Source organism: Halichondria panicea, chromosome 7 (genome assembly GCF_963675165.1).
Source record: "Halichondria panicea chromosome 7, odHalPani1.1, whole genome shotgun sequence".
NCBI lineage: Eukaryota > Metazoa > Porifera > Demospongiae > Suberitida > Halichondriidae > Halichondria > Halichondria panicea.
In genome coordinates, this window is record NC_087383.1 from 4,277,738 (window position 1) to 4,293,331 (window position 15,594).

Genomic DNA, 15,594 nt, shown 5'->3' on the forward strand with positions numbered 1-15,594 from the left:
GACGGCGTGGTCTCGAGGCTATTGATCGAGTGGCTGATTTTGAGCTCTCAAGACAATACCAGTCACGTTCACCTAGCCTGTACTGTAAAGCTAGCTAGCTGTACAGTAGTACAGTCGAGTCTAGTACACATGGTACAGTAGGATCGATGATGTCTGGTATCAAAGGTGGCATCAGTGTGCAGAAATCCAAGTTTTCAGTCCTGACCATAGACTCTTTGTCTGAAGATAGTGACTCAGATAGTGCTATAACCAGTGACTGGACCCAAGTGAAAGCTATTGGAATAGGCAAACAAAAGGGCAAAGGGAAGCAAGGAGAAACTCTGTTACCTGGAAAAGATGGAGAGAGACCACTGAGCAAGAATGCCAAGAAGAGGGCACGAAAGAGAAAACAACGAAATATTTCGGAGGTTAGATATAGATATAGATAACAGTTAATTCTATTATTGCTATACCGTATTTTTTTTAAATTGCAGCGCCACTAAAAATTAATTACGATTTTCCAGTGGCGCACAAAACTATAATTCCAGTTTGGCGCTTTAGAACGTACCGTACTTATTCGATTTAAGGCCACACTTTTAAATAATTACGAATTCAAAGATCGTTTCTTTTGGAGGTTGAACAATTATGTTGAAGCCCAGGTGTCGCATATTTAGAGGCTCACATCTAATTGGAGGTTACTCTACTATAGGCTGCTTAAATTACATTGCAACAGTCGCTATTTTTTAGAGGTCGAACCTTGGAAAGATCGAGGGTGTCGCATATTTGGAGGCTCGCTTTAAATCGAATAAGTACGATAGAGTAGATTAGTTTCCACGAGGTTATCATAGATCAGTTGTACACGTAGCCTCGATTTAAGGCCCCGTTATAATAATTATCTAAGCTCCACCAAAAAATAATTCCAGAAAATACTTGACCTCAATTGGAGTAAAATTAAAATTACTTGGCGCGCTTCTATTAGAGTGGGCTGTAATTAGAAGAAAGACAGAAACGTGTAAGCGTGCTACTACAACAGGTATAGTTACACAGAATGAGCACATTTGCTTGTGGTTTATTATGGCACTGTGTGTAGAAACAGGCCATCAGCTTGGCTATTCGGGCCACACCCATGTACAGCTTTGGCTTGTTAAAACAGCCTCGAATGAATCGCGGAGAAAAGCAGATGTTTCTCTCGAAGGTACTGTCGTTTCCAATCCCTCCATTTACAGTAATCTTTTAGATAGAAATCTAACTTGAGGTCTACTAATACACACAGTAACAGCTATTATTTTTCTCCAGTCCTCCGATGGCAAGCCTGCTGAGTCAGCCACTCTGTTGCCGGGTAACTTGAGCTGGGAGCAAGAGACAAGGATGAGGAGCCAGGCGGCAGCTGACCAGGAATTCCAGAAAGACATGGAGGTGACTCTGTAGCCTATTATTGTGTCATGATAAACAGGTCACTCTCCAACTTAAGACCCAAATTTCCAATACCCAGTACGTGACTTTGCGTTTCAGCCTGTGTTTAGCAAACACAACTTCTTTGCATCCACTTTTGGTCCTGATAACGCTGCTTGTAGTAATTATTTTGCTAAGAATTTAGAAATGGTTTTTCACACCTTTTTATCATTGATTGTTTCGTGCAGAAAGCCATTTTGATGAGCAAGTCGGATGCTCAAGACCATACTAAGGTATAAACAGTATTCAGAATACTGGAAAGCAAACTGAACCAGCCTTGATTTTCTATTTGCATGCTTGAACTTTTGTGTACATATATTTGACTCCGTGTCTAAATCCTTGCTGAGTCAGCTTAAAATGCTTGAAGTCCATCCCATCTATCCCTATCTATCTATGCCCCAGTTGCTGGAGGAAAGCCATCTGGCTGAGAGGGTTGCCATAACCGAGTCTCTCTCCTCAAACAAACTTCCCACCAAGACTAGCGGGAAGAAAGGTGTTACCCTATCACTGCAAGAGTTCCAGCGTGGAGATACAGCTGGTGTGTGTGTGTGTTTGTGTATTTTCCATAATTATTATAATTCTCTTTGATATGAGCCCCAATTAAGCCGATAATCGAGACCGTGTCACACTTCTAATCGAGAATTGCTCTCTTTTCTTTCAATGTAGACAACCAGAAGTCATTGTCAACTAAAACAAAACCTCAAGTTTCAGACATTTTGGATGTGAGTGAGACGTATTAGTTTGTAGCGTAATCACGTTGCTTATATTTCCTCTAAGAAGCCACTGCCCCTCACACCGACCACACCTACTGATAATTTTTTTGATCGTTTGAGTGTAAGTGTAGCGAAGGAAGTTGGTAAAGAACACAGCAAACAAGCACCAGCCACCAACAAACAGGTATAGAGTTAAGAGCAGTGTAAGAACTGTGTAGAGTTGTAACAAATATCAAGAATAGGGCTGTTTTACTGGATTAACTAACCATAAACTTGAGTCTAGCTCTTAGGGAGGTCTGTTACACTACACTGTACAGGATGCTAACTCTTCTGAGGACCTCCCTCGAATAGCACAGCTCAAAGATGAATTAGAGAAGAGAGACACTGTAATAGAGAAACTTCGAAAGCACAACGAACTTTTTAAGGTAAATTAATCGTTATGAGCACTATGTACTGTCCTGGTACTGTACATTATAACAATGTGTTGACACAACTACGGTATAGGGTCACTTGAACGTACACTCATTGATTCCATTTTCCTTTGCTCCTAGAAAGCCCTACGAGAGGCTAAGGAGAGGAACCAGTCACTATACAAGATCCTTAGTCAAGGAGAATGTAAGTCCACCCTTGGTTGTGTACAGATCACACCTCAATGGTGTTGCTCTGTTTTGTCCAGTCTCTACCAAGACCCAGCTGATTGAGCAGGTTGAGCAGCTAACCACAGTCAAGAATGAGCTCACCGATGAGGTTTGCTTTTCTTAATGTATAATAATTATCTTTGCCCGGTTTGTATTGTAGGTGGAGTCATTGCACATTTCTTTAGAGCAAGAGAAATCCAAGAACAAAGGTCTCAAACTGGAATTGGCTAAATTAATGGTGAGCTTTATTCTTTCTGTGTGGTATATTTTGTACGTTCTATACTTTTTGCTCATTGCTCTATTTCTGTAGGGTGGATCAGTTAAAGCTTCAAGAACGAACAGCTCAAGCTGATCATGGACTAGCTATCATGGACACTTCGTTTATAGTGTTTTGTGTACATTTCATCTAATCATATTATTCTGACTTTGCAATATCAACCCTGTATCAATCCACAGCACGAGTTAATCAGTCTCATTCATTAGCCGCATTTTGGTGGGTGGCCTCACTGATGACCTGCATGCACGTGTATGTATATCGATTACACTTCGATTTATAGCCGCACATAATATGGCTGGTGCGCACATGACATGCGCGATTTTAAATAAAACATGCATTTTTCAAACACACGACGACATGCATGCAAGTGTAGTACGGTTTTTGGTGAAGCAAAATGAATTTAATTATAAACCAAGCTACAATTGACTCATGGTTAAGAAGAAATGAAGACTTCACAAACGAATTCATCCTTGACTGGGTCAAAGACCACCCGGAATTACACCTGGCCCTTTTTAAAAGCAATCCATACTTCGAAATCCCTGGTGCGCTATCTGAGCTTGTTGACACCACATACAGAAAAGACAGTGGAGTGGACATTGTTCAAGGGAGCTCAAACATACAATCACAGTCATCTCTACTAGAGGACAGACTATTATCGCTGAAAATTACAGCATCCCACAAGAAACCAGAACAAAACATGAAGTTTCACCCTGAAATTCTTCGAGCAGACAGACTGGAGGTATTTTTTCACTTCGAAACAGCTATTTAACACTTCTACTTGGTTTTTGCATTCACCAAACAGTGTAGACTGCATGCATGTGAAGTCATTATCATAAAGCCTCTCATTGCATGCATAATATTATACAGGCAATGCTGGACATGTCACGCTTTCTCCACGCCAAGATTTTCGTGCCTCTAGAGGTCGTAATGAAAGTGATGCACAGTGCTCAACACTTTCTTAATTGCACTGTGGTACACTTGCTCCTCAATGAATCTCAGCCAATCTCTGATTCGGAAACAGCTGGGGATGTTGTGAAACTGTCAAAGGCTTTGGTTGTGGCAAACAAATATGAGGACTACATACCAAGGTACACCCTGTAATCCTTTGTCTGCATGCATGCATGGGTACTATAATTATTGTGTGCTACATAATTATACAAACAGTGATACACGTTAAGAAGAATGTGACTCTGCATGCAAGAGTAGACGCATACAAAGTTTTCTATTTTACTCGGCAGAAATGTTGACGAGAAATATGTTCCCCACTTAATTGAGCTGACCAAGCAGACTCAGCAACATGGATCAACATTTGAAATTGATGATAAAATAATATGTGTCCGTCTTCGTGGAGCATGGGGCAGGACAATTGGTAAGTGCGCATGCATGCACGCATGGGCATATATGTGCATGTAACCGAGGGTCAAGGTGTATAGACAAGTTGATGGTTCAGTTAGATCTTCATGTAACAATAATATTAAGCATGATTTAAAACACAACAGCATTAAGTACCCTCTATAGGACAAATATTGTATAGATTGTTCCAAAATGATCTTGACCTAGAATAATGTCCTGGCTATAGGCCCTGATAAATTATGCTCGGAATAATCTTATCATAATAGGTGTCTAAATAATAGTTAGACACGATTTTGGAGGTGTCTGTGGGATTTAGAAGCCTAAAGGCACTGATTTAGTATCCCGAGGGTACTATACAAGTGGCTGATGGCTTCTAAATCACATGGACACCGATAAAACAGTGTCTAACTCATTTAGATACTAGTGCGCATGTGCAAACTGCTTGACTACAATACAATTACTTGACAACGGAATACTAGGTATATACATGTACTAAATAAATTTGCAGGTATACTAAGTCCCATAGTATTCCGGCCTGCTCTGAGGCACTTTTCCCATGTACTTCCCATGTATTTCCCATGTACATGTAGATCTACTAGTGTCTAAAAATTAATAGGCATCAATGTTCATTTTCGGTAAAGATCATTACATTACGTTTTGCATAACGATGTTCTCGTGGCAAAAAATGGACTGTAAGGTGAATATTATGTAATTAAGTCAGCAAGACAACACTGAGAACCATGCATGTGATATAATTATATGTAGTGTGTCAGTTGTGTGCTGTATTTATGTCTACGTTTTAATTTTATTATTATGTCAACTTTTTTTGGAATAGTCGAATAATCATGGATTTTTTATGAGAATAATAGGCACATTTTTCAGAATAGAATAATGGAAAGGATAATTTATCAGGGTCTATAATTATAGTCCTGGCAGACTGAATATAATTTATAATAATAATTATAACACTGTAATCATAATACCTGCTAATGATACATATTCTCATTTTATGCACAGGTTTTCTTGTGTTAGTGTACTCTGACGAAGAAATAAGAAACGTTATGGCGCTCAATCTAACCTATATTGATGTGAGAGACTGTAACATACACATTAATGTACGGCATTCAATTTGTACTAATCTTCTTTTTCTTGTGCAGTCGTTTTCCCAAATTTGTGGAATGGCCATTGATAACGCATGTGCAATCTCTGATACTACAAAGCTGTGCAATATTGATAATCAAGCAGAAGATAGAGAACCTAAACAAGTACGTGTGCATGCTGATTTGACTCCGATATCTTGAATATAGAAACGCTTCATTTCAGATACTATCTCAAGTCAGTAGAGAGTCAATAGCTTGGAGTAGTGATATATGTACGGATAACGATTGCAACATTGAAGAGGATATAAACTACAGTTGCAGCTGTCCAGAACTGTCAACTCATCACTAAACCCTCAAAAGAATTATATTTGTCATCATAATTATATTATAGCTATTAGTTAACTTCCTATACACGTGTATCTATACCACGCATTTTTATATACATGTGTCACCGTATACAATGTACATAATTGTACATGTATAATTATAGGGGTAATTCTCGAGGGTCTATATACAATCATGTATAATTTTGCGAATTTGCTATTTTGCATAAGAGGGTAGTAGGTATTTTTTAGCGGACTATTATTGATCATGCATTTTTGCAGTTGAAAATTTCGCTGCTTGGTTGAAATCCGTTGACTCTTCCGCTTTATAAATTACTATGTTATACCGTATATAGCGGGTAATTTTCGTGGGGCAAAATATTTGCGGTTTTCGTGGTTAGGAGGTCTGACCACGAATATTTTACCCACAAATGAAACGACCTTACCTACCTTTACCTGGAGTGCAAGCAGCTACCACGAAAATATTACCCACGAAATGTCTCAATATTGCTGAACCACGAATATTTTGTCCCCCAAAAATTACCCGCTATACGGTATATAGTCTTGATTCCATGCATGCAGGCCACAGAAAATACACAAAGAACAATGTCATGGTAACAGCTATAATTATAGCCGGCCATGCAATCTGAAGCACTAACCACACAATACCACAGTCATGTGGCGCGCGCAGCACCACAAAGGATGTAGATAAGATCAAGAGCCCATAAATAAGCCCCCTTTAAGGGCTCCTGATAAGATCTAGACTACATGTACATGATATTGCTTTTAAATCAAGATGTTGAATCAACGGAATTGGATTGTTCCAGGGCGATTTTTACTTGGTTGTTTGCATAGAGCTCGTTTATATGGATGTGATAATGTTTCCAAATGCCTACAAGAGCTAAGTGACATCTCTATTACTCCTGGAAGTGAGGAGTACAACTCCAAGACAAGAATGTACAATCCAGCATTTGCTCAGGAGCACCCTGCCTTTGTAGCTTTACCAAACTCTGTGGATGAAGTTCAAAAGTGCTTGAAGTCTGCTAACTTCTACAAGGTGCCACTAGCCGTTCGATCGGGAGGGCATTGCTTTTCTGGATATTCGACAATCGACAGTCGTGGTTTCGTTTTGTCCTTGAATAAACTAAAAGCCATAAAATGGTCAGACAACTCTGTTAAAGTTCAAGGGGGTGCTTCCTGGAGAGATGTGTACAATCAAATGGATAACGATGTTCTTGTTGTGGGTGGTTGTTGCCCTACAGTAGGAATAGGTGGGTATGTCTTGGGAGGCGGCTATGGTTTGTTGTCACGAAGATTTGGTCTTGCTTCGGATAATGCTCTTAGTATGACCATGATCACTGCTGATGGAGAGAATGTTGTGAAAGCAAGTCCGAAAGAAAACAGCGATCTATTCTGGGGACTTTGCGGTGGTGGAGGTGGTAACTTTGGTGTCCTTTTTGATGTTGAGTTTAAAACTCACACAGCCCCGCCAAGTTTCACTTGGAGCTCTTTCAGTTTTCATAACTCACAACAGTCCGAGCAAGCTCTCAAGTTGATTGCAGACTGTGTTCATATGATACCGGATGGATTAAATATTGACATGTTGATACACAAGTTGCCGGGTTATAATCAGTTGGTTGTGGATGCAGTGTACTCCAACGACGAAATGGAGCAATTTCCACTTTTAAAACAACTTCGAAAGATTGTGGATACCAAGTATCTGGATATAAAACACTATGATAAGTACAAAGTGCTTTCAGAGGAATACGCTCTTCGTCATGGATATGTTCATTTCGAAGGAAAACCGGTGTACATGAAGGGGTCTTTCTTGGACGATTTCCCACCTCAATTGGCAGATATATTGATTGAATTGGACCTACCCAACAATCCACTTGGGATTATCGAGTTTGTTCATGTAGGTGGACAGATAGCAACAAAAACATCTTCTTTTTCTGCTTACCCCCATCGACAGGCTCAATACAACTGCTATACTTATGGCCAGTTTAGAAACAAATCTGACTGGGGAACAGTTTTCAATTTTGCTACTGAAGTGCATTCTGTGTTGGCTGCAGGGGGTTACACCAAGGGGTCCTATGTTAACTACATAGATCTTTTTCTAGGCAATTGGCAAGAAGAGTACTATGGTGACAACTATGCTCGTTTGTGCGATCTCAAGAGAGAGTGGAATCCTGTTGACAACGGTGGACCACTGCATTTTAAGCAGGAGATCGGCTCAACTTACGAACCCACAATTCTTGAGCCGAAGTACTCATAAGTAGCTAGTTATGAGTAGATGTTATAATAAAATTTACGTGTATAGCTGTTGCATGGTAATTGTTTAATCACAATGAAAATCTTAGACCCAGGAATGTTTTAGTGGACTCTCTTAATTTTTTTATGAGGTACAATTTTCTCTCTATAATTATGTACTACATGGATAGATCTACAATTTATTGTCATGTATCTATTATTATTTCCCTCAGTTAAATAATGATATAATTCTAAATCAGTTCAAAACGCATACCCTACCCATGCACACTTGCATTCTGAAAGCATTCTAGGATCCCACATTTTTAATGCATCAACAAAGATATATCTATACATGTAGTCGTAAAGACACTGATCCTCAAATTTCTTTGTTGGTATAAATTGAAAATAAATTGTTTGCATGAGACGCAGTGACAAATATAGGTTCTAAATGAGAGTGAAATGATTAACATCGCCGAAATGTCAGACACACACAAAGAAGAAATAAACTTGCTCCTAACACAATATATCCAAACAAGAAAGGATATCTCGCAGGTAACCAGTTCACCTTGTACGCCATGTTTCCACCTTCACCTGCAAAGGGTTGATCATATAAATTGTGAACTCTTCACTATACAATCACTTCAATATAACAGCCGTTTCGTTTGACACAGATTGCTAGCTAACTATAGATAAAAAAACTCGCCCTGAAAAACGGCCACCTTGCTAGTCCATCCATGCACTTGTCAGTGGTCAATGCTGACTGCCCCAAACCAGATATATAAACATTAAGTGCTAGGATTGGCCAGGGGAAGTACCAAAAAGCGTGGAAACTAGGGAAGCAGGAAAGTGAAGAAAGCCGTACGTCAATTCGTTACAACGTCATTCACATGACTATACATTGCAAGAATGAGTACAGTGTACGGTAGATGACAGTCTCTATAATTATAGTCTATAATAGTTAGACACTGTTTTGGAGGTATCTATGGGATTTAGAAGCCCAAAGGCACTGATTTAGTATATGGCTCACGGACACCTCCAAATCTGTTACATCATTTACATGGCTGCATGTACAAGAATGTAGTACGGTAGATGGCTGGGAGCACAGTCTATAGTCTAGCTATAGAGCATTATTACACCATAATTACAATTGCAACCAATAAATGTCAATTGGAAAAATAATATATGAACAATATTATAGCTGTACATGTTGCATGTTCATGACATGTAAGGCTGCGCAAACCTATATGCATGCATGGGGTGCCAAACTGGACAAAAATCCATAGTGATAATTTAATACTATAGGCTTGAACGTTTTAGGGAGGGTTTGATAAGTCAAAGTATCCACACATGCAGCCACACAGACTTACTGATGACAGCTGTCCCTACTCCCATGCTCAGTTCTCCCATTCGATAACTGCACGTCGGCACGGTAATCTCGCTGACCATCCACTCCTCCAGTCTATGTTGAGTGTATTCCTCGTGATGTATATGACCACTGACTACCACTCCCGGTCTTAGGGTGAGGAGAATTTTAGTTCTTATGTCAACAGAGCGGCCATTATAACTGAATTGAATCGACTTGGACAGTTTGTTCAGCGGGACGTGTGTTACTAAAATGGTGAGGTGGTTACTGGAAGTGGAAGTTTTAAGGGGATGCTGTGAGGATGTATCCAGGAATTGAACAAGATTATCTCTGCAATCAACTTCTGCTCTGGTTGAGGGTGGTCGCAGGAAGCATGTTGTTGTAATCTAAACAACCATTATGCACATTATCATTTAGTTGCAAGGTACATATTCTCCTGCCTATAATAATATTTATGATTACCGGGTTTAGCATGGAGTGTCATTCGTATTAATTTACATGCCTTTATAATTCTGATGCCATCGGTAATGTCAAAAATCTTGTTCAGATTCCCGAATGTTTTCTGGTATCTCCTGTACGCAAAATAAATAAATAAATATCATAATTGTTAATAATTATGCAGATCCGCAATACTTTAAAGTACTCAGGTACACAAAATCAAGTACCCTTGGCAATTATAGACTTATTACATCTGCTGCGCTACATGTATGTTTGTGCTCATGGCTACGTGTTACTAATAGCTGACACTCGCACTTAATAGTGATACTTCATAGTATGTCAGGATTTCATCTAGTAGGGGGGGGGGGCAGGGGTAAACCTTCCTCCACAAAATGCTCAGCTTCCATAGTCAGGCAGGGGGTACTCAAGCACCTCCTCCCCTACCTACGCCTATATGTGTGGAGGCTATATCCATGCTGTAAAATCGCAGCAGTATATGGTATCCGGGTGAGTAGATTCCCCTCAAAATGTTGTAAAAAATAATGACATCATCACATTAGTACTGGCTATGATGTGCAATATGTAACTATCATGTGATGCGTGTAATAGGGGGTGTGGTCAACAAATATGAGCACGGTGAAACAATTTTTAGGGTGCTTATGGGCACTCAAAGTTTTAATCCTAGATGAAACCCTGTCTGTACTTGCTAGTTTGCAGTTCGTGACCTTTAAACTTTGCAATGGTGAATTCTTACTTCGTTAAAAATTCCATTCATAAATCTGTTTCTCTGAACTATATAACTAAATGAATCGTTATGTTATTGACTCACTTACTGTATTTACTCGATTAAACACCCGGGCGTTTATTTCCTAGTAACATCTGTAGAGGGGCATTTAAACGAGATGGGCGCTTATTCGAAATGGGCATTTATTGTTATGTCTACTTCAAAATCTTGCACAGCAGCTTCAGTTATTATGCTATTCTTGGCTGCTGCAAAAGCTCTCAGCTTAAATCTTAAGTCGTAGGAATGGTGTTTCTGCAATTGATGCCAGCTAGCAGCGATGTAGGCATTGCCAACTTGATATAACTCTACAGCATCAAAATTGCAACAATAACCCTAAATGGCCTCCAACTGTATAGTACAACATTTTCGCGGTTTTCAGAGATGACCAAATGCCTTGAAAATTAAGCTACGAAATTTTGGAATCATTGTTCACTTTAAGTTCTTAGAATTTGGCGCTATACATACATGTACGGTATATTATATGATACTATAATTATACAACATTACCAGCTAGCATCAGACCGCAGTAACGTGCATGTGTCTGCAACACGTAAGTGGGTCAATCACTCACCATCAATAACACGATAGCTGACTCTGGCCAGAGAAACAGCTTTATAAGTGGCATTTCAAATCCATTATTTGCAAAGTTTAAATGTCACAAACTACAATGTATATACGAATTAGCAAATGCGAACTATCAAGTATCAAGCATCAACACCATATAGCTTTCGAGGCACTGCATTTTCGAGGTTTTCGAGGATTGACCTCAATTCTCGACAATTTAGTGCTTCGAAAATGTTTAGGGGTGTAGTCATTTGGACCTCTATCCTCGAAAATAACCGCTATACCAGGAGTGCACTCCTGGGTATACGAATGTCAACTACTATAGTAACACACAAGACCACCGTACATACCGTATATGCTTGATCAGGAGCTGCGGCTACCATTTTACTGGAAAAGGAGGCTACAATTCGAGAGAGGCCACTGTTCAAGAGCGGCGTTTATTAGTTCCAGCAAATTCAACAATTTAGTTTGTCATTAAAAGTCTGCTTGAACTCTGCCATGAGAAAGTAAAGCTGCTACATGTACCTAGGCTATATGCACATGTAGCTAGCTGCTAGTTACCCGAGGCGCGCGTGGGCATGCGTTACTTATAACTGAAGTGATCCTTTACCAAGAACGATGGAACAGGGTCACTAAAGTAGAAAGTTGTATATACCAGGAACAATGGAACAGGGTCACTAAAGTAGAAATTATAGCTCCTGCTGCTTTAGCTGACTGGGATCCTACTCCATGCAGGACCTGGAGCCATACTTCTCTGAGACTCCAGGCTTCTTTGCTGTGATCCTAATCCACAGTGCATATATCTATACTATAGAACCACTACCTGTTCTCAAATGTTTCAGCATGCCTCCAGTCTGGTTTAGTTTTATTGCTCCGTAGTTGCTGTGCAAGTCATACATGATAACAACATCACTATATGCACTGCATTATATTTCTGGTTTCTTTATAATCATGTCACCAGCCGAGGGTTTGCACTTTAGTGCTCTAGTATTACTCTTTTTTTTGCTGCCACGTGCAGAAATACTAGAGTCAAAGTTCATTGAAGCTATTATTTGAGAGCGGCTACTAAATGTTTCATTTTGCTAGCAAGGGAGGCTACTATTTGAGTGCGGCCTTTATACAAGGGCAGCCTCTGATCGAGCATATACGGTACATGTACATGAGCAAAGAGAAGGTTATAATTACTGTGTTCTGAGTATAAATCTACCTGTACACAGTTTGAGTCATCAAGTCACGGCCCTCCCCTCCGAGGTCGTTGTCTCCCATGGCAACAATGAACTGGTCCTTCTCAGAGGAACTGAATATCGGGTAGATATCTTCAAGGCACTGTGATAGTGTGAGTGGGTGCATGATTGTGCTAACTGACGCCATGAAAGACTTAGTTACAGTTACTATAATTTTACAGGCTTTACATACTGCATTACTTGTTCCCGACCCGACTTTTCTCTAATTTGAACGCTAGGTCCAAAAAAAACCTGGTACCTATTGCAAGAGTGATAGCGCATACGTTTCGAATTATCATGGGTATTGTACTACGACTGTAAAGCCTTAGTACATTATATCGTAAACTAGTCCGTTTACTAAGAAGTAATATACTTACTGAGTTCCGTGAAGCTGTAGATGTGGCTTATGCCATCCATTGCGTTGGTCTAAAAGGCTAGTCAGAAGAGACTCTCATGTACCTCTACGATGGTCGTACAGCTGGGTTGTCTTCGCAAATAGCAGTTGGAAGCCCCAAGTACAAAACCAAGCTCAGACATCCCAACCATACAACAGGTAGATGAGAGCTCTCATTTGAATTTCAGTAAAGTATGACAAGTTATGACAACTTTATGAAGATAAATCTCAACAAATAGACTTTAGTGTATCCTTGCATTATGCTTAATAAAAAACCAACAATTGGTGACCTACGTATGTATAAAATCCTCTTGTCGTTGGTGATGAAATCGTCTTGCACAATGCTGTGTAAAACTCATTTGTGTTGAGTTTGACCATTTGACCTTCATAAAGTTGTCATAACTTTGTCATACTTCAAAAGTTTCATATACCTCCTTGTTAAAAAGTGTTTCTATGTTGTAGAGCTGGTACGCTCCAACCAGCTAAAAGTTTACATTTTACATGTACATATAAAAGTCCCAGGCATACTTGTCCACCACATAAAGTATAAATGAAGCCATAATTGACCACATAACTTCCGGGGTTGAACTCAACACAAATAGACTTTAGCTACATACATGCGCTGTACATACATTAATTTGTGACTTTGTGATATGTACGTACACAACAAGAAGTTTTTGTACCTGGAGGTAATCGTCCCATTGTTGGTCAGTAGCTTCAAACCCATTGGAGAAGGTGTCCCCAAGGAAGACAAGTAGGTCTGGCTTGAGACTAGAGTGTAGACGAGAGAAAGACTTCTTCAGGTAGGTATCAGCATCCCAGCGAGCCAACCACAACTCCTCTCTGGGGTGGGGGGGGGGGGGCAGAAACAGAGGATAAACGTTACGTTAAAATAGTCAACCTCAGCTAGATCTAGCCGATCTATATGAATATCACTATAGATAATTTTAGTGAGTCTACCACATCAGAGACATGTCCACACATTAACCATATAATTATGCATGCAAGCAGAATTGCATCTTCTACTCTCTCACATTAACTTACTTATTGTGTGAGCACATGATATGTGGATCAGAGATGAACATGATTTTAAAGTAGCCATTAGCGGACAGCCTCTTATAAGAACTCAACGCGTAATGGTGTGTGCTTCCATCCTGATAATAAGTTCTTATTTGTGGCATGGTAGTAATCATATCTGGAGACTGGACTTTATCAAGATATAAAGGTGTAGGCCATCTCCATCCTCCAGAGCTCTGCATGAAGACAAAGACCTCACCAACAAGACACCAGAAGATGAGGCAAGACAAGAGAATGAGGATAGTTGATGTGAGGACTTTCTGACCCTTTGAGCTTGAGTAGTACAACCTTGAGAGTAGTCTGTGCATAGTTAAAGTGGCTTTTAGTGTAGATCTTCTCTCGAATGCTGGGTCATCATCCAAGAAGCTCAATTTTGTAGATCTAGATGTAACTTGTTTCAATAATGATCTTTACCATCATCAAAATAACAACGCAGACAGCAGACATCAGATATCAACAGACTAGTAGACATCAGTGTTGTAGTGATCTACCTGGTTGGTGGGTGTGCCTATAAGCCTAGCACCTGCTGTTGCTAAAAATAGTAAGCTAGTGCTCTATATTTATATATAGCTGTTAAAACAACATGAGTGCTGAAACATCACCATCTTCTAATGAAGACTCTGACTCTAGCAGCCAAAGCAGTGATTTTGACACAGAACCTTTTCGATACCCTAGCACAACAGACCCCACTTCAGTTAAAGACCAACCTTCTGTTGAAGCTTTTCCGCTAGAAAATGACTTGGTGCAAGTAAACTTTGGTAAGTGGATGATATTCAGACTATATACTCAACTTGATGAGACATGGCACATGATAAGGAACGAAGTCGAATGTGGTGTGCTGGCTGACTCAGTAGTATTAGCTTTAAGCTCTACGATGTACTACAATCCGACAGCTCATGGACCTGGGCCAAGAAAAGTTGGAGTGATCTGCGTGTACACTACCGAGAAAAACATTGACACTGTAGGCTTCACACTTATCAATTTAGTCCACCACGACATAAAGTTCAAAACAGAGCAAGCAACGGAGAACTATAAGTTTGCATGGAAAAGAGACCAAGCATCAGTCTGCCTTCGAACACTTTATTGGAATAGTGGGAAGCCGTCATTTTTGCTACAGGGAGATCGATGTTCTGGGCCAGTTTGTGGTCGAATCAGAGACGAGTGGCACCTTAATTATGTGAGAGCACCTGAGCCAATTATGTCAAGAAACTTCGACTATGGTCGATGGGTTTTAACTTTGAAATCCTGTGCCCAATTGACAATAATATGGCACATTTTGAAGGGGGGGATTGAAGGTGGACACATGGGTCCAGTTGAAATGGTGTGCCCACCCAAAATTGATTGGAGAGATGCAAATGAGGAGCCTGTGTTCCTAGTGTACACTGCTCGCAACAACCGAGAGTACGTTGGTCGCACAATTTCCACGTTGGTCGAAAGCAACGAAGTTACCAGTTGTTCATATGAGGTGCCCAGAAGAGTGGTAAAGAACCAATACAATCACAGTGTGGTGTGGGAAAATGATAAACCTGTGTATGTTATGACTTTGGCTAGCCGTCAATAGTATACAGCCTATGGATTTTGTGTATCAATATGCAATAACATTCTAGCTATAGGGGGATCGAGTAAATAGAAAGTCAATAAGGCCTTGCATGAGTTGAACATTCTT

At 40.0% G+C, this 15,594-nt stretch overlaps 5 protein-coding genes across 6 annotated transcripts; 4 read left to right on the plus strand and 1 right to left on the minus strand.

Annotated features, from left to right (window-relative positions):
* Positions 1–3,214, plus strand: LOC135338006 (G kinase-anchoring protein 1-like). Of its 2 annotated transcripts, none has more exons than XM_064534010.1 (11): positions 1–407; positions 1,276–1,395; positions 1,620–1,664; positions 1,834–1,969; positions 2,098–2,153; positions 2,209–2,328; positions 2,462–2,569; positions 2,696–2,759; positions 2,821–2,891; positions 2,943–3,020; positions 3,093–3,214. In XM_064534010.1, the coding sequence occupies exons 1-11, from the start codon at positions 147–149 to the stop codon at positions 3,132–3,134; spliced, it is 1,101 nt and encodes a 366-aa protein (XP_064390080.1). In that variant the 5' UTR covers positions 1–146; the 3' UTR covers positions 3,135–3,214. The 2 variants fall into 2 exon arrangements, with proteins under 2 accessions (XP_064390080.1, XP_064390081.1); XM_064534011.1 differs by having other exon boundaries at positions 2,212–2,328.
* A 201-nt stretch (positions 3,215–3,415) lies between these two features.
* On the plus strand, positions 3,416–6,010 carry LOC135339084 (uncharacterized). The gene is made up of 6 exons (XM_064535206.1): positions 3,416–3,798; positions 3,927–4,147; positions 4,298–4,428; positions 5,430–5,500; positions 5,570–5,677; positions 5,736–6,010. Exons 1-6 carry the CDS (start codon positions 3,454–3,456, stop codon positions 5,859–5,861), a joined length of 1,002 nt encoding a protein of 333 aa, XP_064391276.1. The 5' UTR covers positions 3,416–3,453; the 3' UTR covers positions 5,862–6,010.
* Positions 6,011–6,559: 549 nt separating this feature from the next.
* Positions 6,560–8,225, plus strand: LOC135338007 (uncharacterized FAD-linked oxidoreductase YvdP-like). The gene has a single exon (XM_064534012.1). The coding sequence runs from the start codon at positions 6,632–6,634 to the stop codon at positions 8,108–8,110; it is 1,479 nt and encodes a 492-aa protein (XP_064390082.1). The 5' UTR covers positions 6,560–6,631; the 3' UTR covers positions 8,111–8,225.
* Positions 8,226–8,452: 227 nt separating this feature from the next.
* Positions 8,453–14,382, minus strand: LOC135338011 (metallophosphoesterase 1-like). Its single transcript, XM_064534016.1, has 6 exons — positions 13,896–14,382; positions 13,535–13,694; positions 12,442–12,560; positions 9,951–10,020; positions 9,453–9,834; positions 8,453–8,676 (listed from the first exon to the last, which is right to left on the minus strand). The coding sequence occupies exons 1-6, from the start codon at positions 14,234–14,236 to the stop codon at positions 8,549–8,551; spliced, it is 1,200 nt and encodes a 399-aa protein (XP_064390086.1). The 5' UTR covers positions 14,237–14,382; the 3' UTR covers positions 8,453–8,548.
* A 129-nt stretch (positions 14,383–14,511) lies between these two features.
* LOC135338012 (uncharacterized) lies at positions 14,512–15,519 on the plus strand. Its single transcript, XM_064534018.1, has one exon. It carries the CDS (start codon positions 14,512–14,514, stop codon positions 15,487–15,489), a length of 978 nt encoding a protein of 325 aa, XP_064390088.1. The 3' UTR covers positions 15,490–15,519.
* Positions 15,520–15,594: the final 75 nt, after the last annotated feature.